The sequence below is a fragment of the Myotis nattereri genome, assembly GCF_964212035.1.
Source record: "Myotis nattereri genome assembly, chromosome: 3".
Taxonomy (NCBI): Eukaryota; Metazoa; Chordata; class Mammalia; order Chiroptera; family Vespertilionidae; genus Myotis; species Myotis nattereri.
In genome coordinates, this window is record NC_138077.1 from 153,277,359 (window position 1) to 153,305,220 (window position 27,862).

Genomic DNA, 27,862 nt, shown 5'->3' on the forward strand with positions numbered 1-27,862 from the left:
GCCTATACGTACCATGTATGTGTAAGTACATATAACGTTTTTCCAAATGTAGTCCCTGAATTTTGTAAATTTAACTGAGTAAAAACAATCATTTAATAACGGAAACAAAAAGAAAAATGATATGTTAACATTCTAATTGAGTCTGTAAACATCTAAAGTGCAGTGTACAACAATGGTGCTTATCTGAAACCAGATCTTCTGTTGTGACTCCTTCAACTATCCTGCAATAGCAAAGAGCATAAACTTGTGTCTTTACTTATAGAATGGAAACAGTTTTGTTTGTTTGTTTTTTCCCTCTAGAGATGGCAAATCCTGAGGTCGTTACAAATAGCTGTAGCTCTCAGCAGGAGGAAAATGGCTGCACGTTTAACCAGAATACATCTCCCTCTGAGGAGCTTCTATTAGAAGACCAGATGAGGCGAAAACTCAAATTTTTTTTCATGAATCCTTGTGAGAAATTCTGGGCTCGAGGCAGAAAACCATGGAAACTTGTTATACAAATTATAAAACTTGCAATGGTGACTATTCAGGTGAGCACCTCAGGTCAGAGGTTTGTTAAAAGCCTCTTTTAATAACAAAGAGGCCCATGGCTAGTGTTTTTTTGTTATTTTTAAATATATTTTTATTGATTTCAGAGAGGAATGGAGAGAGAGAGAGAGAGAGAGAGAGAGAGAGAGAGAGAGAGAGAGAGAGAGGAACATCAATGATGAGAATCATTGATTGGCTGTCTCATGCATGCCCCCCACTGGGGATCAAGCCTGAAACCCAGGCATGTGCTTTTGACTGGAATCGAACCCGGGACCCATCAGTCCGCAGGCTAACGCTCTATCCACTGAGCCGAACTAACCAGTGGTTTTTATAACTTTGAACTGCATGCATAATGGGGAGCAATAAATAAGGAAACATGAAATCTTAAACCCTTCTCTCTTAAATATTTGTGAAAGAAGACTTTTGGGGTTTTTTTTCTTACCTTTTTCCTTTTCATCTTTCCTTAAGTTATCATTTCAGCCACATAATCCAATTAGTTTTCAGGAAAAGAAAATTTTAATATTTGGCTTCCAGTAGAGAGGTTTCTGAATACACCTTGGAAACTAGCTGTTGTCCAATCAGAAGAGCCTTTTCCTTCCTAGTTAGTTTTCTGGGAATTTCTTTTCAGACACTTCAAGGGTTTCTGTAAGCAAGTATTTGGATTCTCTGTGATCATGGGAGTCCTGCAGTGGAAGAATCAGAATTAACTAAAAAGGAGTAGCATAGGTGGTGAGTGAAATATGACACTTCATTTTAGGAGATGTTAAGAATTTCATTTTCTTGGTCTTTCTTAACATTTTTTTGGGGAAACAAAATTTTGTGGCTCTTTATTTATACTTGTGATTTACTCTTGTGTAGAAATGTTTTTTTGCTGCTGAGAGCAATTATCTTTCATTAAAAGCAAATAGGCAAAAATAAAAGTAGATTTTAATAGGGGAAAGAGATGTTTTATTAGTACTTTCTTTTTTTGGTGAAGAAACAACAACAAAAAACAACCCAACAACCTGTAACTAAATAAACAACTCATATTCAAGGAAAAAAATATTTTAAACCCTGAAGTCACTAATCTTAACTGGTTATTAAGAACAAATGCTTGCCCTAACCGGTTTGGCTCAGTGGATAGAGCATTGGCCTGCGGACTCAAAGGTCCCGGTTTGATTCCGGTCAAGGGCATGTACCTTGGTTGAGTAATTTCTATGGGACATATTCAGGATTAATTAGACACTGAATCTTGAATAGATAAATTGATTATTATATGGAGACCTTTATTTGATGCTTTTTCACCCTCTAACTTTTTCCTTTTTTCCCCCTTAAGCTGGTCTTTTTTGGGCTAAGTAACCAGATGGTGGTAGCTTTCAAGGAAGATAACACTATAGCATTCAAACACCTCTTCCTAAAAGGATATGTGGACCAAGCGGATGACACCTATGCAGTTTACACACAGAGTGATGTATACAGTCAGATCATCTTCGCAGTGAACCAGGTAAATCAAGCATGGCTTTTTTTTTTTTTTTAATGATAGATACTTTAATGGAATTGGCTTGATATTCCCCTGTCAGGGGTGCATGTGCATTCTTTACTTGGGAGAAAGAACAGACTGAAAAAACAGTTAGCAATGTACGTAACAGAGACTGACATTCAGATGGAGAAGGGCGAACATTTCTGTAATGTATAAATGGCATGTATAAGATAATTTTTAAAATGTTTTTAAACTATTGCCAACAAACTTTTACAAAACTATAAATTGAGAAGAGTTTTTGGTCAGTAACACAGAGACCGAAACTTGAAAGACTTCATTAAAAGAATCAAACTAGGGCTTGTCTGAGAGCCTCAAAGCTTTAAAATGATCAACCACGACGCTGCTAGTAAGTAGTCATTAAGTCCTCAGGGTTTATAGTTTCAGAGGCCCTTAACACTTAATGAGAATGTTCACTTTGCAAAGTATATATAGCAACCAAGACCTGAAAGTTCACTTAAAAAATAAGTAAGGCCTTTATGTCATGCATGACAATGATCTTATTGTGACACGGATTAACTGCCAAAAAAGTAAGCTTGTTTTTCATCCAGATGAGTCAAATTCCTATTCTGCGTTTGTAATCAATTTGCTTTTGCTATAAATAGTACTTTCTCAAGATCCTAAATCTCTTATTTGGTAGGTATCATTGAAAGTGTTCTTTTTTTAAAAAAGAAAAAAATCCTCATCTGAGGACATTTTTCCATTGATTTTTTAGGGAGAGGGAAAGGCGGAGAGAAATATCAATGTGAGAGAAACACATGGATTGGTTGCCTCCTGTATGAGCCCCCACCAGGATCCGGTCAGGTACTTGTCCTTGACCAGATTTGAACACAGGACCCTTCGGTCCGTAGGCTGATGCTCTACCCACTGAGCAAAACGGGCTAGGGCTGGAGTGTTCTTGAAGTCAGTATTTCCAAGCTGGCTTAGTTTCAAAATTATTACAACTCTCCTCCAAACAATTGTTATAATGCAACCATGTCTCTTCATTATCTAGAGATAATCTCTGCACACTGAAATGATAAATTGCTAAGATGGGATATGTAATTACGACACCAAAGCTTTCTGTTAGCATTCTGATTGCAAGAATTGCCCCCAAATCTACAGTTATAGAAGTAAGCTGTATACGTTGTTAAACAGAATTATGTCCTACAATTTGTAAGGAAAAAATATATAATGCTGAAAATATTCAGTTTTGAGATTTTTGTTTTAAGCTTATTAACTTTCTTTAAAGCTGTTTTGAACCAAATTGGTAGTTTCTTTGTTTTGTGTGTTTTTTTGGGCAGGGGGGATAGAGGCCAGAAGTAAATAGTTTATTAAAATTCCTCCTAAAATGTATTTACCTTAATTAGTAGACTTAAACTTAGTTTTGAAAATATAGTACTACTTGGCCTGGGGCCAGCATGGCTCAGTGGTTGAGCATTGGCCTATGAACCAGGAGGTCATAGTTCAATTCCCAGTCAGGGCACATGCCTGGATTGTGGGCTCTATCCTCAGTGTGGGGCGTGTAGGACACAGCCGATCAATGATTCCCTCTCATGATTGATGTTTCTATCTCTTCCTTTTCCTCCCTCTCTTAAACCAATAAAAATATATTTATAAAAATACAGTACTATTTGGCATTCAGGCCATTCTATTTATCAGATTTCTACATTCTTTATAGAACTGCATGTAGATTCCTTACTCTAATATGTAAGTAGAAAATAATAATTGGGGTGGTTTACCTTAGGCAAATGATTGCTTTCCATCTTCCAAGCAACTATCAGGCATTTTTACTAGTAGCTGAAGATAAAAATACCTTGATCATAATTTCCATGAATAACTAGAGTTTTTGTGGTTAATGAGTCCAGTCGTTCTACCTGGCTCCAGATAACCGAAAAGGGACAGTATGGACTGGTGTTAAAGAAGGAGCTTTGTTTGTTGTAAGGAGATATCCTGATAGTTGAGATGATAGTCCCTGAGGGGAACTGACAGATGGGACGGTGGCTTCTCGGCTCTTAAAGGTATTTCCATGACTAATTACTTATCCGGAAGGGATTAGCCCCAAGATGTCCTCTAAGTAGACCATCTCTAGGCTCATTCTGATCCAATGCTGGTTATAACATCACCTTTGTTTTTTATATATGCTCATATATTTGAATGTCAGAACACTAGTTGTTTTGTTTTAAATGATACCCTGGCTTTCCTCAACCAATTGTGGGTCATCTTTACTGGGTTTCTTTCTTTCATCTGCCCCTTACATTTGGGCAGTCCCCAATGTAATGAGTGACGTCCACAATGTCCTGTCCTCAACAGCCCTGCTCAGCTCCTGTAGACTCAAGCCTATGGCTTCTTTTATGGAGTTAGTCCTTCTCCTATTTGTTCTTCCTCTCTTCCTGCTGCCTCTGTTTTCCTAGCATTATTGTCTTTTCCAAAGAACCTTGCCTTCTCTTGATGTGCCTGAAATAGATTCCCGCCCTCAATATCTTTTACCTTCTTTTTCATGGAAAGGACTTTTTAATCTCTTATGCCCTCCCTGCTCTCCTATCCCCCTTATAAAACTACCATTTGGCTCAGTAGCTTTAGAAAGACTTAATGAATACAACATTTCCTTGAATAGAAAACAAAAATTTCAAAATGGAATATCTCCAGCATTACACTATTTCCCCCTATATGTAAGACATCATGCTATTTAATAATTTATGCCACTTCCATTATCATAGACTTTTGGCTCATTTTCCCAATCTTAATACCCTAATCACACATATTATCTAACTAGAAGCCCGGTGCATGACATTCGTGCACTGGTGGTGGTGGGAGGGGGGTCCCTCAGCCCGGATACACCCTTTAGCAGTCCAGGAGCCCTCGGGGGATGTCCGACTGACGTCCCTAGTGCTGCTGCGGAGGCAAGAGAGGCTTCCCCCCACTTCTGCTATGCTCGTCAGCTGTCAGCCCGGCTTGTGGCTGAGCGGCACTCCCCCTGTGGGAGCACACTGACCACCAGGGGGCAGCTCCTGCATTGAGTGTCTGCCCCCTAGTGGTCAGTGCGTGTCATAGCGACAGGTCGTTTCACCATTCAGTTGATTTGCATATTACCCTTTTATAATATAGGATGGTTTACTGTGCATAGATTAGCTCTAGGAAATGAAGAGCCACTGCAGCATTATAGTAATATTTTACCTCACTATTTGTTTGACACCTATTCCAGGCCTAATACTGTTCTAAGTACTGGGGTTAGAGCGGAGGACTTGATAAATTCCTAGCCCTGTGGAATTTACATTCTAATGGAAAAGATGGCTTTTAAACAAGTTTAACCAAAATTATTTGATTTTATATAGTGATGAGTGCTGTGAAGTAAAGTAAAGTAGCAAAAGGCATTAATAGTACAGGGTGGTCAGAAAAGGCCTCTCTGAGGACTTACAGTGTGAGGAAGAATATTTCAGGCTGAACGGGTAGCAACAGCCAAGGCCCTGCCGGCCAGGAAGCACTGAGTAAGTTTCAGGAAAATGCAAAGGAGGCAAGTGTGACTGGGCCAGGAAAGGAGCTATGAAGTTTACTCTGAGAGAGCCAGGAAGCCATGGAAGGAGGGAGAGACTCTTAACATACACTAGCAAAGGCTAAGATTTATTCCCTCAAAATTCTAGCATCTGTTATGCATCAGATATTGTTTTTGCTACATAAATACAGTAGTGAACACGCAGACAAAGTCAAGAAGGTCATATTATAATAGGAAGAGAACAGCAATCTATACCAATTAAAGAGAAATATGTAAATTAACCATCACTTCAGAATGCCCACCAGCCAATCAGGAGTGAGTATGCAAATAAGTGGGATAAAGATGGCAGTGGCCACGGAGCCAGCCAGAGCAGGCGAGAGGCTTGGGTCACCCCCAGCGACAGAGGAAGCCAAGCTTCCCGCCCGCCCTGGCCGGCCTCTGAAGGAGGGACTTGTGGGTGGCGGCCACGGAGCTGGCCCGAGTGTGTGGGAGCCTTGGGTCACCAGGGGCAACCCAAACTTCCTGCCTGCCCTGGCCGGCTGCTGAAGGAGGGCCCTGCAAATGGCCCTCAGCCCCTCACTCAGGCTGGCCACGCCACCATCGGGGTGAGGGTCCCCACTGGGGGGGCATGGCCAGCCTGAAAATGGCCCTTAGCCCCTTACCCAGGCTGGCTACGCCCCCCCAGCGGGGACCCTCACCCCATGGTGGTGTGGCTGGCCTGCAAACTGCCTCCGCCCCTCACCCAGGACACCCTGCAATCTGAGGGGTCCCAGATTGGAGAGGGTGCAGGCTGGGCTGAGGGACACCCCCCCCCCCCCATACACGAAATTGTGCACTGGGCCTCTCTAATACTATATAATAAAAGGCTAATATGCAAATTGACCAAATGGCAGAATGACCGGTTGCTATGATGTGCAATGACCACCAGGGGGCAGACGCTCAATGCAGGAGCTTTCCTCGGTGGTCAATGTGCTCCCATAGGGGGAGCGCCACTCAGCCAGAAGCTGGGCTCATGGCTGGCAAGTGCAGCAGCGGTGGGAGCCTCTCCCACCTCAGTGGCAGTCAGACATCCCCCAGGGATTCCTGGATTGCAAGAGGGCACAGGCTGGGCTGAGGGACCTCCACCCCCCTGCTGTGCATGAATTTTGTGCACTGGGCCTCTAGTAAATAAATAAATATCAACTGTCAGTTGGTTATTTGTTTAAGGTAAAACAAACAAAAAAGCAGGCAGAGTGAAAGGGTGGAGATGGTCAGGGAAGGCTTCTCTGAGAAGGTGATACAGGTGAGCAGAGAGCAGACGAAAGAGCAGTGAGACAGCCCATGATGATCTCAAGGAAGAAGCTTCCAGGGAGAAGCAACAGAGTCTCAAACAGGTTCATGTCTTAGGTGTCACTATTCTAAGGGTTTTACATGCCTTAATTCACTTACTCTTTGTGACTGTGGTAAGGAAATATTTGTAACAGCCCTATGATTTCTTTACAAAGACCAGACTGTGGTGAGAGTCTGGATTGGAAGCAGGAAAGTCGGGTTAACCAGGTGAGACATGATGGAGGAGGGTGATAGCAGAGAAGGTAATGAGAAGTGGTCAGGTTTGGGATATAATCGGAAAGTAATGCATGATTTTCTGATGGGTTGGAAATGGAGTATGAGAGAAGATGACTAAAGGATCATTTCCAAGTCTTTCCTGGAAAGTGATTGACTTATGGAGTTGTTTGTGAAGAAGAAAATTATTGTAGAAAGAGACAAAATTTTACCTGTTTGTTCACCCATGCTTAAGATTTCTCTTAGACACCACAGGTAGATTGCTACCCACTTGTATATGGAATCTAGTGGAGAGGGCAGGGCTGGAGAGAAATTTGGAAGTCATCAGCATATAGATGGTATATAAAGCATGGGACTGGCCGAGATCACCCATGGAGAGGATGTGGCGAAAGAGGTTGTCGGTCCTCACCTAACGTAACTTCTCCACGGTGCTTAGTGCAGGCGAGTGCTTTTCTCTTCATGCGATACTTTCTCCACTCGTCTCCTGGGACCCAGGCTGCTCCTCTCAGCCTCCTTGGCTGCATCTACTCTTCCCAACCTCTACATCTCAGGGTGCCTTGCACTCAAATGCGGACTTCTGCGCATGGGCCACGAAGTTTCAATCACACTGTACGTGCGCGCCCGCACATGGTATTTTGTGGAAGAGCCACACTCAAGGGGCCAAAGAGCTGCATGTGGCTCGCGAGCCGCAGTTTGCCGACCGCTGTTTTAGAGGATTTGCCAGGACAAGGGGTTGTTGCTATGAAAATGACTATATTCTTACAAAAATAAATATTAAAAAGGTATTTTTTAAATAAAAAGTTTTGCTGGTTAGCCTGGAACAATTATATCCCCCTTCCTGTATTGCAGTAGTGAAGCAACACTCTGACCATACAGGATGTTGGTCTAAGATAAAATAAATTTGTATTCACACTCAATGTAAAAGCCAGTTCCTGAACATAGTTCTTTAAAGGAGGAAAGAAGACTATGCAGTTTAAGCCTTTAATTTGGCGGGTAAGGAACCAGAAGCTCCGAAAAGTTTGTGATTTACCTGAGGTCATGGATTTGACACCTGAACTCAGAACTCACGTTCTCAAGTGCTCTTCGCCCCTCTGCTGCCCGGGGCGCAGTCCAGGCCACTTACTCTGCGTGTCGGTGCGAGGGTCTCCACCCAGAGCAGAGGTGGGAGCCTGCCAGTTTCAAAGCCACGGAGGGAGCGGGATCATGGCTTCACTTCTGCCCTGGCTGGCATTCCCACTTTCTGTTTCTCTTTTTGGTTGAAGTACTTGCAGCTACGCAACATCTCAGTCGGGAACCACGCTTATGAGGATCAGGGCGCGGAGCAGTCCGGTATGGCGATCTGCCAGTACTTCTACAAGCAAGGAAACATCTGTCCTGGAAACGATACCTTTGACATTGATCCCCAAATTGAAACTGGTAATGCTCTTCTATATGCTGGAACTTCCACTTTCCATTCCTTGATTTATCTTTTAAATCAGTAATTTCATCTCTGAAAACGTTGATTTGGTCTGTGCTAATTAATAGGTCACCTGACAAACCATATAAAAGTTGCGTATCAGGCAGGTACTGTCCCACGGTTTATTATTATTATTATTATTATTATTATTATTATTACCGTTTTATGGAAGACTACAGTATGGCGCAGAGAGGTAAGGGATCTGCTCAAGGTGGAGCTAGTAAGCAGCAGAGCTGAAATCTGACCCAGGCTGTCTGGGCTCTTAAGCACTATATTCCACAGCCTCTCATGCTGGATTAGCTCATTAAATAGGCAGATATTTTCCTTACAAAAAATTATGCTTGATGTGTGTCCAGCTCCCTCTCTTTACTAGCATCTCACTATTCAGTATCTACAGGGGTGGAAGGTGGGGGGGGAGGGGAGGGCTAGGGTAGGAATGAGAGCCGGAATTTAGAAGAGCACAGCTTATTCTTATTAGCAAAGTGTTATCTGCAAATTGTACCTGAAACATTAGCTCAGGACTAAATGTTAAAAAATAGGTATTAATCTTATTCATTAATGTCACCTCTGTCATTTAATAAAAAGAATAAAACATATTTGAATGCTTTCATCAATAGTGACTGGGACTTTTTTTGGGAGAGGAATAGTAAAATATTATAGTACTGATTAGTGAAAACCTTCTAAGATGCTATTTTCCTTTAAAAATGCTGATTGAGGAAAAATAGTCAACACATAATATTAAAAAAGTAGATGCTTTATGCTTAGAACAATTTTTTTCTTTGACACAGCAAGTGCTTCAAACCTGTTTAGATACAATAAAAAAAAAAAAAAAAAAAAAAGAAGGGAGGAAGGTCTCCAAGTTTAGGTTTAAAGGCCAGGAGGGAAGATGGCATTCTATAGAAGACTAATGAGATCGGGTTCAGAACTTTTTCCACTCCCACCCACTGCAGAAATGTAGCCACTTATGTCTTAAAAACAAATGAGTCATTGTAACCAAGAGGTCGGTATAGATATCTACCCTTTAAAATCTTAATTCAGAGAAGTACTAGAATCTGAATATTTAGTTTTGAATATCTATATTATCTTTCCAAGATGTAGTTTTATGTATTTCGGCCGCAGTATTATGTTTTGTTCCTTTCTGTGGCAGAATGTTTCTCTGTGGAGCCAGATGAATCTTTTTACATTGGAACACCAGAAGAAAATAAACTCAACCTAACACTGGACTTCCACAGGTGAGGGAGGCAGGCGGGAGCGTGACTCATGTTTGTGAGTGTGTTTTCACTGCACTGAAGTCTCTTCTGTTTCCTAGACTCCTAACAGTGGAGCTGATGTTTAAACTGAAGGCCATTAATCTGCAGACTATTCGTCATCACGAGCTCCCTGACTGTTACGACTTCACTCTGACTGTAAGTACGGGCTGGGCTGATTTGGTTCCAGTCTGGAGAAAAGTGTTTTATCTACTTATATGTTTCATCTACTTGCATTAAGGCATGATCAAAATATATAGGATGTTTCAGCTTGAATGGGCCTAAGGGGGGTGTTGGAACAACTAGCTCTATTTTGTTACAATAACTTGTTTACTTGTTAGTTAATTATCTTTCTTTTGTACTTAAACCTAAGTTCTATGAGGGCAGGGGCCTTGTCTTGTTCATGGTTGTGTCTTTAGTACCAAGGCAAGTGTCTGGCACAGGGTAGGTGTTCAAATACAAAAGGAGAAGAATTTTGTAGGTTCAGCGTCTAGCAGTCGTGGCTGTGTGCTTAAGTCCTTGTCAAGGGTTCTTGCTAACTGAGTTTCCTCTCCATGAATGAATGTTTGTAACCTTTGGGTTATTGCTCACAGTGCCTTCCTTGTGCTGCCTCTGAATGCTCTGGTGAGTTTCTCCCCCTTCAGCCCACCCTATCACGTCCATGTTCTCCACACTCAGTTGTAAATGGAGCTATTAATGCTCTCTAGAGAGCACCAAGACGCCTCTCATGTGAGTCTGTCACCTCACGAGGATCAGAGTCAGTAACCCAATACTGGCTGGTAATATGCAGGAAAGCATTTTATACAACTTGCCTTCATCTGATACAAATTTCTGTTACTTCAGTAGTAGCCTGTATCAAAAGCTATTTCCTCAGTACTCAAATAATTGGCTATAAGAAATCAAGTTCTCATAGCATGGAGGGACCTGGAGAGTATCATGCTAAGTGAAATAAGTCAGTCAGAAAAAGATAAGTATCACATGATCTCACTTATATGTAGAATCTAAGTAACAAAATAAACTGATATACAGAGTGGATCCAGAGACATGGATGCATGTAACAGATTGTGGAATCTCAGAGGGACAACAGGGGAGGGTGGGTGGGAGGTAATCAATCAAAGACCTTGTATGCACATAAGCATGACCCATGGACACAGACAATAGGGTGCTGAAGACCTGGGGTCGGGGGAAGGGGCAGGCTGGAGGGGGGTTAAGGGGGAAAAAAGAAATATATGTAATACTTTCAACAGTAAAGAATTATTTTAAAAAAAGAAATCAAGTTATCAGAGATTGAGGTTAAAAAAATGTTCAGAACATAGTCTAATGTAGTAATCCTATCTAATAAAAGAGAAACATGGTAATTAGCATACAACCGCTACCCTTCCCATTGGCTAATCAGGGCGATATGCAAATTAACTGCCAACCAAGATGGTGGTTAATTTGCATACATAGGGGCAATGATGGGAGGCCATAGGGGAAGGATGGTGATTGGAAACACAAGCAGCAAGCAAGAGCCGGGAGGCACTGCCCCTGGCCCTGGATCGGAGAACCGGCTGCCTTTGCCCGCCCCCCTGCCGGTGATCGGAGAAGCCGGAGGTGGGTAGGGAAGAGGCAGGCGCCCGCCTCTTCCCTGGCGGCCCCTGCCAGGGATGAGTTACCAGAGATCCTGCAGCAGGAAAGGGCGGCCTGCAGCCAGACCCCCTGTGCACCTGACTGCCCATGGGGTCGCAGATGGGATCCCACAGCAGGAAAGGGGGGCCTGCAGGCAGCCCCTGTGTGTGCCTGCCCCTGGGTCGCAGCTGTGATCCCCGAGCAGGAAAGAGCGGCCTCTAGCCAGCCCCTGTGTGCGCCTGCCCATGGGATCCCCCGGAGATCATGGAACAGGAAAGGGGGGCCTGCAGCCAGCCCCCCTGTGCGCCTGCCTGTGGGATCCCCCGGAGATGATGGAACAGGAAAGGGGGGCCTGCAGCCAGCCCCCCTGTGCGCCTGCCTGTGGGATCGCTGCGGTGATCACGGAGCAGGAAAGGGCGGCCTGCAGCCCTGTGTGTGCCTGCCCCTGGGTCGCCTCGGCGATCCTACAGCAGGAAAGGGTGGCCTGCAGCCACCCCCTGTGTGCGCCTGCCCATGGGCGCTGCTGCGATCCCAGAGCAGGAAAGGGCAGCCAGCAGCCAGCCCCTGTGTGCACCTGCCTGCCCATGAAATCCCCGATGCGATCCCACAGCAGGAAAGGGCGCCCCACCCTGGCCACAGCTCAAGGAAGAGTACAACATGCAGTGGAGGCCAGGAGCCTGAGAGATCAACAGAGAGGGGTGCCTGCTCCAAGCCTCCAAGGTGTGGCTGGGAGCAGACCACCACTGGACACACACACACACACACACACACGCACACGCACACGCACACACACACGGGACTCCTGCACCGAGCCTCTGCTGCCAGACTGTGGCCATCAGTAACTATGCAACTTTAGGGAAAATATTTAATTGGTTTGAGCTTCAGTTTTCTCATTTGTTAAATGAAATTAATGCCTACCTACTGGACAAAGTTGTTGTCAAGATAGAAGATAAGATATATAAAGGACCTACCTAAGAATCTGGTATATAGTATATTCATTCAACAGCTATTTACTAAACCTTTTCTGTGTGTGCCCGGATGGACTTATAATGTAGAAGTAGTACATTAAGATTTATTCATAAATTATTGCATCATGTATTTTGAAGCTCTTTTTTAAAAATGTGTCTTGATTGTTGAAAGTATTACAGCTATCCCCCATTTCCCCCATTGAGCCCCTCTGCTCTGCTCCTGCCCCCTCCCCAGGCCTTCACTGCACTATTTATTAACTGTGTCCAAGGGTTATGCTTATACACATATAAGTTCTTTGGTTAATCTCTTCCCCACCTCTCCCCACTTCCCTCTGAAATATGTCAGTCTGTTGCATGCTTCGATGTCTCTGGGTCTATTTTGTTTATCAGTTTATTTTGTTCATTATTTTCCACATATGAGATCATGTGATACTTGTCTTTCTCTGTTGAAGCTCTTTATTAGGTGTATAAATATCTAGGATTCTTTCGTTCAGTTGAACTGACTTTTTTTTATCATTATGAAATATCTCATTTGTTAGCTTACTAGCTATAACTCTGTTGTATTATTTTAGAGTGTATAATGCACATATTTCACTTATGACACTCTACATTCAGATGATATAACACTACATGAATAGTATAAAAATCTAATCACTGCCTGGCCAACACTGCTCAGTGGTTGAGCGTCAACCCATGAACCAGTAGTCATGGTTGGATTCCAGGTCTGGGCACATGGCTGGAATCAGATTGCGGCCTGATCCCTGGGAGGTGGTGTGCAGAAGGCAACCAATAGATGTTTCTCTCTCATCAATGTTTCTATCTTTCTCTCCCTCTGCCTTCCTCTCTCTAAAATCAATAAGAATATGTTTAAAAAAATAAAACCTAACAACAATATACAGGGGGTGGGCAAAAGTAAGTTATAATAATAATAATAAATAATATAATAATAAATACATAAATAATAATACAAGCATAAACTCTATGTTTTGTGTAGTCAGAGCTGTAAGCCTACTTTTGCCCATCCCTATATTTCCATTTCTCTAATCTTGGCCTTTACATTATTGTTACTTTCCAGATGTGTTATCAAATACTTGATGTATTATCATTTTTGCTTTAAATAGTCAATTATCTTTTGAAGCCATTTAAATAATAAGAAAACAGTATTTATATTTGCTCACCTAGTTACCATTTCCAGTGTGCTTCATTCATTCGTGTAACTCCAGGTTCCCATCTGGCATCATTTTCCTTCTGCCTGAAGGGCCTCTTTTAACATTTCTTGTAGTGCAGGCCTGCTGGTGATGAATTCTCTCAGCTTTTCTAGGTCTGAAAAAGTATTTTACCTTTGTTTTTACTCATATTTAAATATTAATTTTTAAATGTATTTATTGATTGATGATTTTTAGAGAGAGGAAAGGAGAGAAAGAGAGAAAGAGAGAGAGAGAGAGAGAGAGAGAGAGAGAGAGAGAGAGAGACTTGTTGTTCCACTTATTTACGCATTCATTGGTTGATTCTTGTATGTGCCCCGACCGGGGCTTGAACCTGCAACCTTGGTATATTGGGATGATGCTCTAACCAACTGAGCTAACCAGCCAGGGCTTCACCCTCATTCTTAAAAGAAGTTCCAGTGGATATAGAATTCTGTTTTGTTTTCCCCCCTTTGTACTTTAAAGACTCTGCTCTTCTAGCTGGCATTGTTTCTGATGAGAAATCTGCTGTCATCTTCATCTTTGTTCTTCTTTATGGGATGTGTTTCTCCCCCCACGCCCAACCCCAGCTGTTTCTACATTTTTATCTTTATATCAGGTTTTAACAATTTGATAGTGACACTCCTTGGTGTTTTCTTTATATTTCTTGTGTATGGTATTCATTGAACATTTTGGTTCTGTGGGTTTATAATTTTCATTATACTTGACATTTACTCAGCATTAGTTCTTGAAATACTTTTCTGTTTCTCCCCCCACTCACTGTTCAGAGATTCTAATTACATGTGTATTTTGGCACTTAAAGTTGTCCCACAGCTCATTAATGCTCTCTTTTTTTGTTTCATTTTTTAGTCTTTTTTCTTCTGTGTTTCATTAATTTCTATTGCTGTGTCTTCAAATCCACTAATATTTTCCCCTGTACTATCTAATATGTTGTGAATCCCATCCACTCATTTTTCTTCTTTGCTTAAAGAATTCAGATTCTTCTAAACCTTACTGAGATGTGATTGACATGAAACCAAAGTGTATTTACTCAACAGATGTTTAGTTAGCACCTAATGTTGCTAAAACCCTAAGGCTCTTTTGTGGGAAAACATGGCTTCCCTTTCGCAAGTGGAACTCATTCAAGTAATACTGAACATCTTCCTTGAGTGAGGTTGTGGGCTGGGTCCCCCAGCAGCCATGGAGATGGACAGACATGGGCAATGGCCCGAGTTGCTTGTCAAGGAAAGACGCTTACAATCCAGCATGAGGAGACAAAGCGACCAGACTTTGTTAAATACGTTTATTTGACATCTTATATTTGAAGTGAAATCTGATTATCCCACATGAAGAAGGTGCAACAAAACTCATTTAAATGGCCCGGCTGGCGCCAGTGCTTGAGCAACGACCTCCAAACCAGGAGGTCACAGTTCGATTCCTGTTCAGGGTACATGTCCAGGTTGCTGGCTGGATCCCCAGTAGGGGGCATGTGGGAAGCAGCCAATCAATGATTCTCTCTCATCATTGATTTTTCTATCCCTCTCCATTCTTCTCTGAAATCAATAAAAATATATTTTTAAAAAATCATTTAAATGACAGATTTTTAAAAGAACTTGAGTGAGAAGGCTCTTAAAAAACAACAGCAACAAAAAGACAGATGGTCTCTTCATGGGGAAAGTGGAGGAAGCTAGAGGGGAAACAGAGAAGGGCTCTGGAAGGTGTTCTGGCGTGGCTTTGTCTGGCTCTGTGCCTGTGTCCTGAATAGTAATCCTTGAGGCAAGAAGTGGCTGTCGATTCCCTGGGGCCACATTCTTGGCAGTACACATGGTTCTAGAATGACTAAGAAATCTAGATCCAGAAAGAAAATTTTAAAGAGTTTCACTTAAAATGTTTTGAGACAGAAAAATGAACCTCTTGTGTTAGGAAGAATTGTAATGTGCTAAAAATCTATTCCTAGCGGAGGAACTACTGGAAGATGGGGGGAAAGCACACTTTTACGAGCTTTTAAAAAAATTATTAAAGTGTAGTTGGCACATAATATTAATTTCCAGTGTGCAAAACATAGTGATTCAACATTCATGTACCCTAAGAGGTGATCACCACACCAAGCCTGGTAGCCATCTGTCACCATGCAAAGTTATTGCAATATTATTAACTCTATTTCCTGTGCTGTACACTACCTCTCCATGGCTGATTTATTTTATAACTGGAAGCTTTGTACCAGCCCTTGCTCATATCAAGAGGGCATATGGAGGTACTTAGAATGGGAAGGTGGGGAAGTTCTCTTGTTTTAGAAGTTCCCAGGGCTGGAATACTGTCCTAGCAGATGGGACTTTAGAGGCTGAAAGTTCTCTGCAGAAGATGTAGTTCAAACTTTTCATTTTACAGAGAGATAAAGTGAACTTACCAAGGTTGAACAGAGTTAGCAATAGGGCAGGGATGAGATGCTGGGTCTCCTCTCGCACTGAAAGAATTGTTTCCTAATTAATGCTTGGAGGTACCTTGGCTTCAAATACTACAGGTATGTTTTTGATCCTTTTTCTTTTTCTTTGCAGATCACATTTGACAATAAAGCCCACAGTGGAAGAATTAAGATAAGTTTAGATAATGACATTTCCATCAGAGAATGTAAAGACTGGCATGTTTCTGGATCAGGTAACTGATACATTTTACTTGTTTTCCAAAATGGTTATTAAATTACTGGTCTCATGGATAGGTGGAGCATCGAATGAAAGAATTGTACTAATTGTACTACTTCCGAGTCTCTAGTTCTCTGCAAGTAGGTCAATTCATTGTAGTTATCTGATGTTCCCGGTAAAACATAAATTATTAATAACTGAAATGACTTTTCCTGCCTTCTCCATCTGCCTTCATTGGTCCACTCCTTACTAAAAAAAAATACTTATAATCCCCCCAAGTACAAAGAGGACTTGAAGAATTGTTGCCAGTAGGGAAGAACAGATTACAATCTGAGTGCCCTTTATCGTGTTTTACATCTATAACTGGTGTGCAGCACAGCAGTTAAAATAAGTGAGGCTAAAAATGAAAAGAAAAAAAAGTAGCTGTCACTGTATTAATGTCCCACTTCATAAACAGGTAATCCTTTTCCTTCCAGTTCAGAGAAACACTCATTACATGATGATCTTTGATGGCTTTGTTATCCTGATGTGCTTGACTTCGTTAATCCTGTGCTTTCGATCTGTGATTAAAGGAATTCAGCTGCAACAGGTAGGGGTTGTTGCTTTTCTAGGAATGTTACAGCCATGTTGATCAACAGAGAAACTCACTGTGCCTCCCCTCTTCCCCCTAAAGGAATTTGTCAATTTTTTCCTCCTGCATTATAAGAAGGAGGTTTCCGTTTCTGATCGAATGGAATTTGTCAATGGATGGTACATTATGATTATTATTAGTGACTTATTGACAATCATTGGATCAATTCTGAAAATGGAAATCCAAGCCAAGGTAAACTTTTTTTCCTCTTTATGCCATTGTTAGTATCAGCTTTGCATTAATAGTAATTTATTTTTCCAGAATGTAAGAATTTGTAGAGTAAATGATTTCTTTCAAACATTGCATTGACTAAACTTGGAATTGATAGCAACAATTTTCTTAAATCTAGTCAGGAAATCTTTTAGACAGAGTCTTTCAAAGTGTGATCCATAAACATCGGCATCAGAATCATTTGGGGAGCTGGTAAAAATGCTCACGTTTCACCTACTGAATCTGAACTCTGGGGTGGGACCTGTGTATTCTTAAACATACCAAAATTCATAAACACACCAAGATAGCTAAGGCAAGAGGTGATTTTAGTTATTCTTACAAGAAATCCCAGAATCTTCAACAAAAAAAGAGTAGGGCTGGGGGTGCAGACTGAGGCCAAGCTATGACTACGTAAGTGCTATAGTTCTTTCCTTCAGATTGAGAATGTTGATATATTCTTATCTTTCCCATTGATGGGTACAGGGCTTTCCATTCTGAGTTTGCTCAGACTAGAAATCAACACTCTCTTCCAAAGCAAAGATCAAATTTAAAAAAAATCTAATATTATTCAAACTAATTTTGCTCAAATTTACACTTTTCCAACCTTGGCTGTAACTAAATATGAGTATAAGCCTGTTGTGATTCAGATTCCTGGGCAGAGACCCCCAAATGCAATGGCTCAGAAAAGATAGAAGCTTATTTCTCCCTCATGTAACAGTCAGAGTGGGTTTTCCAGGTTGGTGGGTTGCTCAGCTTCATGCAGTCATGCAAGGACCCAAGTTTCTCCCATCTTGTTTTTCTGCCAGCCATTATGGGCTTGCCCAGACTACATGATTGATGTTGGGTCACCTCACCAACAGGCTGCAGCCCATGGAAGGGAAAACACGGTCTGGTCTGGTCTGGAGGTAGCCCTCCCACAGTCTTACAGCCTTGGCTCTAGTGTGGTAGCCTTCACTTCTGTTCATGTTCCACTGGAGAGAATTTAGTCACATCCAGTTGCAAGTGGTGCTGGGGAATAGAGCCTGGGCATGTGCCTCAGAAGGAGAGAATAGGTTTACGTTGACACGGGGCCGCTGCCACCATGTCATAGCTGTTGTATAAATCATCAGAATAGAAGTTTAACTTCGGGGGAGGGGGATGGGGGAAGATATGCAGTAAATCTTCATTTATACCAACCTCAACTATCCTTAACCTCAATAAGCTCTTAATGGCACCCAACAACCTTTCCACATTTTTCTAGACCACTCACTACCCCCATCTTATAAATGATAATTTCATGTTTTCTTCTCTTCCGAAACCTCTAACTCCCCTGCCTCATCCCCACTCTCAGCTGGTGACCTCATTTCCTATTTCATAAGAACAATAGGAAAAAAGCAAAAATTCCACAAACTCCCACTTCATTTATCTACTGACCAGCATCAGTGCCCACACGTCCCGTGTTTTCTGTTATGGAGGATTTATCATTTAGGCTATTATCTAAGTCCTACTCCTCCAGATGCCGACCACATGCTGTCCCCACTTGCTTAAGGGCACAGCTCCCCCCACGCTTCTCCCTTTCCTTGTACATCATCCATCTCCCACTCTCTATGCTGTCATTCTCATCAGTATGTTTTTCTCTCCTTTCTAGAAAGACAAAATATCAACCCATCCCCCCAAGTTACTTCCTCATTTTCTGCTCCTCTTTATATGGCAAAAGACCTCAAAAGAGTAGTTCATCTTGTTTCTGATTCTGCTCCTCCCATTCTCATATCTGTTCCAACCAGGCTGCCTGCCATTCCACAGAAAGTGTCTTTCCAAGGACCTCCCATGTTGCTAAGTCCAATAATCCATTATTTCAATTATTTACCCTTCAGCTTTTAACACCGTCAACACTCCCTCTTTGTTGATGCACCTTTTTTTTTGTTTTTTGCTGGGTATCATTTTCCTGGTGTTCCTCCTAGATCTTGGGCTGGTCTCCTGACTTTCCTTCACCAGTTTCCTCTCATCTCGCCAACCTATTAAAGTGACGACTTCCAAGCGTAGCACCGGGACATGTTTTATTTTCTGCCACTGTCTTGGTGACCGCATTCTGTTCCATGCCAGTGATTTCCACATTTGTGTTTCCAGCTTGGAATTCTGCCCTCAACTCGTCTCACATTTCCAATTGTCTATTCTACACTTCACTCCAGTGTCTATTTGTCCTCTCAAATGTAACATATCTAAAATAGAATTCCTAAGATCCCCCACCTCCACGGTCCAAACTTGCTTCTCCTTTCTAAGCTCAGTTAAATACCAACTATTTTCAGTTGCTCAAGACAAGAGTCATTGATTCATCCTCGACGCTTCTCTTTTACTAATCCCCTCTCAAGCTCCTTGAATCCAAGAGGAAATCCTATTGATCTACCTTCGAAAATTACCTCATCATCTCCACCACTAAGTCACTATCAGCTCTCACTTATAATATTGCAACAGCCTTCTCACTCCTCCAACAAGCTGCGCTCAACCATAGCAGCCAATATTTTGTCATATCACTGCTGTTCAGAGATCTCAAATCCCCCTCCCCTATTCAGAATAAATATAAAGTCCTTAAATTATCCCTGAGACCCTAACTACCTGCCTCCTTACCTCTGACTTCATACATATCCCCATCACTCACTCCAGCCAGACTCACTATCTTGCCAGGGGCCCTCCTGCTTCAGGGCCTTGGCACTTGCTGGCTCCTGTGCCTGGAAAGCTCTTCCCCTTGATTTTGTTGGTTTGCTCCTCACTCCCTCCAGGTCTTTGCTCCAGTGCTGCCTCTTTTCAGTGAGACCTTTCCTCATCACCCTTCTTAAAATGCAGCCTCCTACGCATTTCTTATCCCCTCTCCTGAATGTCCTCCTTTGCACATCAGCTAATGTATCAGGTGTTCATGAATGTATTGCTGCCATCTCTCCCCCCTCATTAGGAGGGAAGCTTCATGATTGTAGGAAATTTTGCCTGTTCACTGCTCTGTCCTTAGCCCCTGGGACAGTGACCCACTCATAGCTGCCCAATAGACAGTTCCTGCTCATGTGAGTTTCTTTTTCTTTTTTTTTTAAATATATTTTATTGATTTTTTACAGAGAGGAAGGGAGAGAGATAGAGAGTTAGAAACATCAATGAGAGAGAAACATTGATCAGCTGCCTCCTGCACATCTCCTACTGGGGATATGCCTGCAACCCAGGTACATGCCCTTGACCGGAATCGAACCTGGGACCTTTCAGTCCGCAGGCCGACGCTCTATCCACTGAGCCAAACCGGTTTCGGCCTCATGTGAGTTTCTGATTCCTTTTCCCCACTGTGTTTTAGAGTCTAACAAGTTATGACGTCTGCAGCATACTTCTCGGGACCTCCACCTTGCTCGTGTGGCTGGGCGTCATCCGATACCTCAGTTTCTTCCACAAGTACAACGTAAGACATTCCAAGGCTCTCAGTGCTGGTCTTTCTCCCTTTCACTGTTATTGCGCGGCTTTGGCTGAAGGACAAAGGGATGCTAACGACCTCTCTCACTTTCTCAGCTCCTTATCCTGACCCTTCAGGCAGCGCTGCCCAATGTCATGAGGTTCTGCTGTTGTGCGGCTGTGATCTATTTTGGCTATTGCTTCTGTGGATGGATTGTGCTGGGACCTTACCATGAAAAGGTAACTGCTCCACAACCAGTCACCTTGGGACCATGAAGTTCTTAGAAGAGTGCCAGTGGCTCGTTTCCTCCTTTCAAATGGACTCCTTTTATGTTGTGACTCAGCCTTCATATGTTGAAGGCAGTATATTTATTGCCGTGTGTATAAACCTGTAAGGGGTGACCAACTTGAGAGAAGAATCGATTCATTCAACATCCTCAGTTTCTTTAGTGGAGTATGCCAAATAGTTAAGTCATTTTTATCACCAGTGAAGTAAAGTTTTGTCAGTTTGATTCATCGGTATATATTAGGCTGTTTAGGTAAGGTGTCTCAAAATGGGATTTTATTTAAAAAGTAGTATAGGGAAAACTTGTAGGAATATTTGTTACTGGAGTTATAGTCTTAACTAGAATGCTGTTATCTTAAGCGGCAAGAACTTTAAAACGAGAAGTATGACCATGCATGGTTGGGATCTGGGTTTCTCAGGAGTGTTTCAAGGATCTCTTTCCTTGAAGGTAAAGGGGAGGATAAGGCTTGTCTCACAAAACCCCCGAGGGCAGAGACCACACCCTTTCTGCCTCCAGTTCAGCCTGCTCCTATTAACAGAGCATTGTGAAGCAGCTGCCTGTCCCAGGAAAAATAGTAGGCCAGTACATGTTGTGTGTATCGCCAAGCAAATGCATGTAGTTACTTCAGGTTATTGGTTTAAAAGGGTAACTTGGCATATCTGGCCACATCCTATATAATAAAAGCCCAATATGTAAATTGACCAAACAGCGGAATGACTGGCAAAACGACCAGCCACTATGACGCGCACTGACCACCAGGGGGCAGACACTCAACATAGGAGCTGCCCCCTGGTGGTCAGTGCGCTCCCATAGGGGGAGTGCCGCTCAGCCAGAAGCCAGGCTCACGCTGGCAAGTGCAGTGGTGGTGATGGAAGCCTTTCCCACCTCCACGTCAGCGGCAGTACTAAGGAGCAGCAAGCTGAGCGGTAAGGAGCAGCGAGTAGGCAGTCAGTAAGGAGCCAGGGGTCCTGGACTGCGGGAGGGCACAGGCCGGGCTGAGGGATCCCTCCCCCCAGTTCATGAATTTCGTGCACCAGGCCTCTAGTTATCTATATACTAGGCTAATAAGCTAAGTGTCCCTCCACCTGTCCGACCAGTTGCTATGGCGTGCCCTGACCACTAGGGGGCAGATGCTCAATTCAGGAGCTGCTGTGATGTGCACTGGCCATTTACAGAGAAACGGCAGCATGGACCTGGTACTGACAAAGCAACACTCGGCTTCTCCCAAGTGGGACACAGGCCCTGCCACCACCCCAGAGCGACAGCCCACCAAATTGTAGCTGAGACTGCCATGGCACAAAATGCGGCCGACAGCCCAGCCCAGCCCGGAAACGGTGGCTGTGGGCGCTAGGTAGTGATGTCACATAGCAACATCTGGCTTCCTCTCCCTAGTGACAACTAGCCTCCTTGCAGTTTCTTCATCCCAGGAACACAACTTGCTTTATAGCCAGGTGCAAACATTTCACACTTTAACCAAATGTCTGTGAAGCATTTTTCCATGCCTCATCTCATTTGATCCTCACAGAAGTCCTGAAGTAGGGAGATAGGGGACACAGTGGAATCCTATTTTCATTAGCCAGAAAATGGAGATTTAGAAAGTTTAGAAACTTGACCCCACTGAAAAGAAGTAAGAAATGGTGGACCTTGAAAATGACTTCAGGTTTTCTCACTGTGCAGAATATAGTCAAACACTGCTGCAGTTAAATATTTTACCATGTAGATCCCTGCATGATCTACAGTAATAATCTGCTTCTTGTTGATATTTACTGCTGTGTTGCTGACAATTACCTGAAAGAGAAGTTGGGGTGCTTCACTGGGCTGGAAAAAGTTTAGCGAAATCAGAAAGCAGGTCTAATTAAGCAAGTTTATTCTATACTAGAAGCCTGGTGCATGAAATTCATGCACTTGGGGGTATCCCTCAGCATGGCCTGCAGTCTGGGAGCCCTTGGGGGATGTCTGACTGATGGTTTAGGCCTGCTTTCCCCTGGGCCTACACCGTCAGTTGGACATCCTTAGCACTGCCACAGAGGCAGGAGAGGCTCCCGCCACCACCTCTGCGCTTGCCAGCCATGAGCCCAGCTTCTGGCTGAGCAGCACTTTTTGTGGGAGCTCAGTGACCACCAGGGGAAGCTCCTGTGTTGAGCATCTGCCCCCTGGTGGTCAGTGCACGTCATAGTGACTGGTCATTCCACGGTTCAGTCAATTTGCATATTAGGCTAAGTTGATTGACATATGCGTGATACATATAAAGTTCTTGCTGGTGCAAATCGCACATCTGTTTCTAGCTGTCATTGTTGATCATGAATTTGGTTGATACTTCTATTATAGAGAAAGGGCAAAAAATGATATTAAAATATTTCTTTTAATTAATTTCCTTTCCATGTGCACAAATCAGTGCACCGGGCCACTAGTTTTTAATATGATGTCATGAATGAAGTCTCCCATGGGAAGGACCATGGAATAAAGTGCATTTTTCTCTTTTTTTTTTTCAGTTCCGTTCTCTGAACTTGGTCTCCGAGTGCCTTTTCTCTCTGATAAATGGAGATGACATGTTTGCGACGTTTGCAGGAATGCACCAAAAAAGTTACTTGGTCTGGCTATTTAGCAGACTTTACCTCTACACGTTCATCAGCCTCTTTGTATATATGATTTTAAGTCTTTTCATTGCACTGATCACTGATACATATGAAACAATCAAGGTAGGCTCATCAGTAGCCATAAGTGGCAGCATTTTCCTAGAATTTGTGGAGTGACAATAACATATAGTACCTATGGGGGAGGGGAATTAATGGAATGTTAATTTCTTCAGGGTAGAGAAGAAGGACTTCAGTTTTAGATACTGAGAACCAGAAATGAAGGAGAAATAGAAGTGCAGAATGTTGGAGGTTTTGTCTTCACGTAATTGTGCTTTTTACTAAAATTATAAGGATTAGTAAGTATTGTGTGAGTACAGCAGATGACCTTCCAGAAAGCCAGAATTTGGAGTGGTGAACTTTTTTTTTTTTTTTACATTAATCCAATGGAAAATTTTAATTTCTATATAAATTAAATCTCTGAATTTGAGAAGACAAATATTAGCTGCAATTTCCAAGGTAACTTGTTGAATAGACCTATGTTTATAAGGAACAACACAGAAGAGATCTGGAAGTGAATAGGAAAGTTGAAAAAAGAAAAAGGACGTGGAAGTTTAAAGTCAAAAGTAAAATACAAAGTCATTAAAAAAAGAAAAAGAGAGAGAAGAAATAATTTATATATATAAAAGCCTAAGCAACCATTACAACTGGAACAACCAGAACAACCAGTTGACTGGTTGCTATGGCGCACACTGACCACCAGGGGGCAGAAGCTCAATGCAGGAGCTGCCCCCTGGTGGTCAGTGCGCTCCCACAGCGGGAGCACCACTCAACCAGAAGCCGGGCTCCCGGCTGGCGAGCACAGCTGCGGTGGCGGGAGCCTCTCCTGCCTCAGCTGCAGCGCTATTGAGCAGTGGTGGTGGTAGGCACAGTGGGGCCAGGATGAGCGACATTGGAGCTGTGCCTGGCCCCAGCTGGGGCTCCTCCCCATCCGCCTGCTGCTTGGGCACTGCTACATCCCCCAAGGCGTCCCGGATTGCAAGAGGGTGCAGGCCAGGCTGAGGGACCCCACCTGTGCACGAATCCGTTCATCGGGCCTCTTAGTGTATTAATAATATAGAAAAAAAGGTACCACTGGCATTAATCTCACATCACTTAGGTCATTTTTTGCAGTTCATTATGTGGTAGGCAGCTAGACATTTGCGGAGCAAGGACAATGGGCAGGTAGATTGTCTTTACCCAGCAAAAGACAATTGTAGGGTGGGACCTTGCCCCCAGGGTAGCCTTTCTTTTCTCCTCCTAGCATTTCGCTGGTCATGCAATTTGGACCCCCTGACTTTTCACCCTAGAAATAACATCTAGGCTTCAGTTGTATTTTAGTTCCAGAAAAGCAACAAAACCAGCTACAGCTGACCTCAGGACCAGCTGCCCTGCTGCTGCTGGGGTGGGGAACTTTTAAAATCCAGTTTTATAAAGAAAAATTGACCTCTTCGTTTGGAATGTGCTGTCACTGAACTCATTACTCCTTTGCATGGTCCCCTCCCCAGTTGGAAACTTGATTTAAAAAACTGTTATGATTTGTATTATCATTCACAAGGGGCATTTTTAAAAAATCCATTTAAGCCCTATGAAATATGGAAAGGCAGAATAAACATCCAGATAGGTTTAAATTTCGAATAACCTTGTATTGCTAGGTACACTACTGGCATAGGCACTTTCACTTGGGGACTTTTCTTTCTGGGTATGAGAGGCGGAATGAAATGAGATGGACCAGGGATTGGGAGTTGATGCATTACGAGTTGATAATTATGAAAACTTTGCTCAGGAAGCCAGGGCCATGACTGCATGCTCACTGAATCAGATTTCAGGAGCTGACTGCTTGTTTGGCAGATTTGTGCTTAGAGTCACCACGGTGACTGGGAAAGAATGTAGTTGTACCTGTCCAAATCCCTTCCCATGATGCTCTAAAAATCTACCACCTTCCACTCTGCATGCAGAGAACTGTATGTTCTTTAAAGGCGACATCCACTATCTCTAAGGGTAACATGACTTGACAACTTTCCATAATACAACTTGAGACTCATAGTTTAGATGTTAACTTCTTTTCGTGGGCTCAGAGTACTTCCAAATGGGAACGCTAAGTTATTTCTGATCCTTTGTGGTAAGGGCACCTTCTCGAGTCTTAGATCCCTAAACTGATATAAATATGAGGCCCTTATACAAGGCTTTCTGTCCAGAAGAGAGACTCCCAAAGGGTGTGCAGACTGGAAAGGTCCCTCACAGCACTCAGGTCTTTGTTCAGACACCTAGACCAGCTTAGGAGCATTCAGGGCTGGGCTGAGGAAGGCTAGGTATGCCCACCCCTCAGCTCCCAGCAACATCATTGTTAATCTGCATCAGCTGGGCCACTGGGTCCAGCCAAGGTGCCTGCTACACATTAGCCTCCAAGTCATGGGCTGTAGGGCGAGGTTCTCAGACTGGGAGCAGGACTGGCTAGACCAGCCGCGGGCAAACTACGGCCCGCGGGCCGGATCCGGCCCGTTTGAAATGAATAAAACTATTGAAAAAAAAGACCGTACCCTTTTATGTAATGATGTTTACTTTGAATTTATATTAGTTCACACAAACACTCCATCCATGCTTTTGTTCCGGCCCTCCGGTCCAGTTTAAGAATCCTTTGTGGCCCTCGAGTCAAAAAGTTTGCCCACCCCTGGGCTAGACATTGCTTCTGGGAAAAAGGGCTCAGATGGACTCAGATTCAACATGCTCATTTTAGGTTGAACCACACCCACAAAGGAGAGGCCAGGAGGGCACTGCTCCCAGACCCCCTGTACTTTAGCCAAACCTATGACATCTCCCTGAAAATACTTGGAAGTGACTACACTGGCCCTCTAGAAAGATCTCCTCCCTTGCCAAATGAGCAATTTTAAATTAGGAATAAAGCTGTTTCAAAGGGCTCATTAATGAGAGCTATTATTTGTATTCTTCTGCACAGCATTACCAACAGGATGGCTTCCCAGAGACCAGACTTCGGACATTTATAGCAGAATGCAAAGATCTACCCAACTCTGGAAAGTACAGATTAGACGACGAACCTCCAGGATCTATATTCTGCTGTTGTACAAAGTAGCCCTCAGGCTTATCTGTGCTCTAGAGGAAAATATGATGTGCAGCTGAGTTGGGAAACTATATGGATATTTTAAGATCTAGTGGAGTATGTTTGAAGACTATCATTTTGAACAAATTGATAGCTATAATTCATTAAGAATGCATTAGGTTTATAATTTAAAAGCAATCATTATTGTCTTTTTAGCTTTATGTTGAGATTATTTAAAAAAACAACAACAAACACTACCTTTGATTAGTGAAGCTATTGGCTTCTTATTCGTTCTTTATTTTGCCATAGCTTTAGAAGGTGTTTTCTATGCCACTCTTTGTTGTTGTTGCTGTTCTTAATCCTCATCCGAGGGTATTTTCTCCATTGATTTTTAGACAGAGTGGAAGGGTTGGGGAGAGACAGAGAGAGAGAAACATCCATCTCCCTGACAGGGACTGGGGATGGAGCCTGCAACCGAGGTAGTACGTGCCTTTGACCAAAATTGAACCTGGGACCTTTCAGTCCACTGGTTGATTGATGCTCTATCCACTGAGCCAAACTGGCCAGGGCTCCCTACCACTCTTTACTCTAGCTCTTAGCCTCTTGCTTACAGTGATTCGGACTGTGCTGATTGCGTCATCAGTGGAAAACATTGCCTGGACTGGGCCTGCTTGTGAGAGAGAGAGGATGTTGCTGTATATCCAGTAATCATTGCTTTGTAAGACCAGGCCAGAATAGGAAACAACTATCACTGACTAACACTCCAGTATTTGTGAATCTGTTATATGCTTCTTATAGTTCTGGAGAGGATCTGGTGTTTTAGTATTCATGTGTAAGTTTTCTCCTTCAGTGTTAAAGTAAAAAGTTGAAAGAATATCTTATACATTTATGAAAATTTAAAGCACATTCAAAGGCATGTTCTATCCCACAAAGATTATTTTATCAGTACCTGTATGGCCTTGTGGACACTGATGTACTGTGTGCCTTTCACAGGCACATTCAGCCTCAGAAAGGAGCAGCATTTTAGGGTTGGGAACTTGTTTTGTGGGGAGAGGTTCCATAACTCACATTTAAAATATTTTATAAAACAGCTTTCCTCAAAATTTTAAAATAAGTGGGAAATGTATGCCTTTAAAAGACACAGAACCAAAGTCTCTACCTTGCAAAATGCTGATTCGAAGTTTCAGGGATTTTCCTAACATGAATCTGTGTTTTGTGTACTGTTTGTTCAAATAGAAATGAACTCAATGATGTGCAATAAATGTTTTCTCAAAGCAAACTCTTTTTTTTTTTTTTAAGGAAGCTAATTTGTCAATTTCTTATTTTGGTTTAAGGGCTAAATGAAGATAGCCTTGAGACTCTGAAATCTTTATTTAATCATGACCATAACAATGACTCTAGGTGTTGAAATGTGAGATAATACAACAAATATAAGCTATGTTTGTAGTGCCTTTGGTTGTTTAGAAATAAAAATACCTAAACCTCTAGGTGAGTTTTTTTCC

The 27,862-nt window shown here is 42.7% G+C and overlaps 1 protein-coding gene across 1 annotated transcript; it reads left to right on the top strand.

The window, feature by feature from the left end:
- Window positions 1–302: 302 nt before the first annotated feature.
- On the top strand, window positions 303–27,839 carry MCOLN3 (mucolipin TRP cation channel 3; the record flags this gene model as incomplete). The annotated part of the gene is made up of 12 exons (XM_081086288.1): window positions 303–530; window positions 1,844–2,011; window positions 8,321–8,474; window positions 9,662–9,746; window positions 9,824–9,920; window positions 16,077–16,176; window positions 16,637–16,749; window positions 16,834–16,983; window positions 20,312–20,413; window positions 20,521–20,643; window positions 23,183–23,389; window positions 26,259–27,839. 12 exons carry the CDS (start codon window positions 303–305, stop codon window positions 26,391–26,393), a joined length of 1,662 nt encoding a protein of 553 aa, XP_080942414.1. The 3' UTR covers window positions 26,394–27,839.
- Window positions 27,840–27,862: the final 23 nt, after the last annotated feature.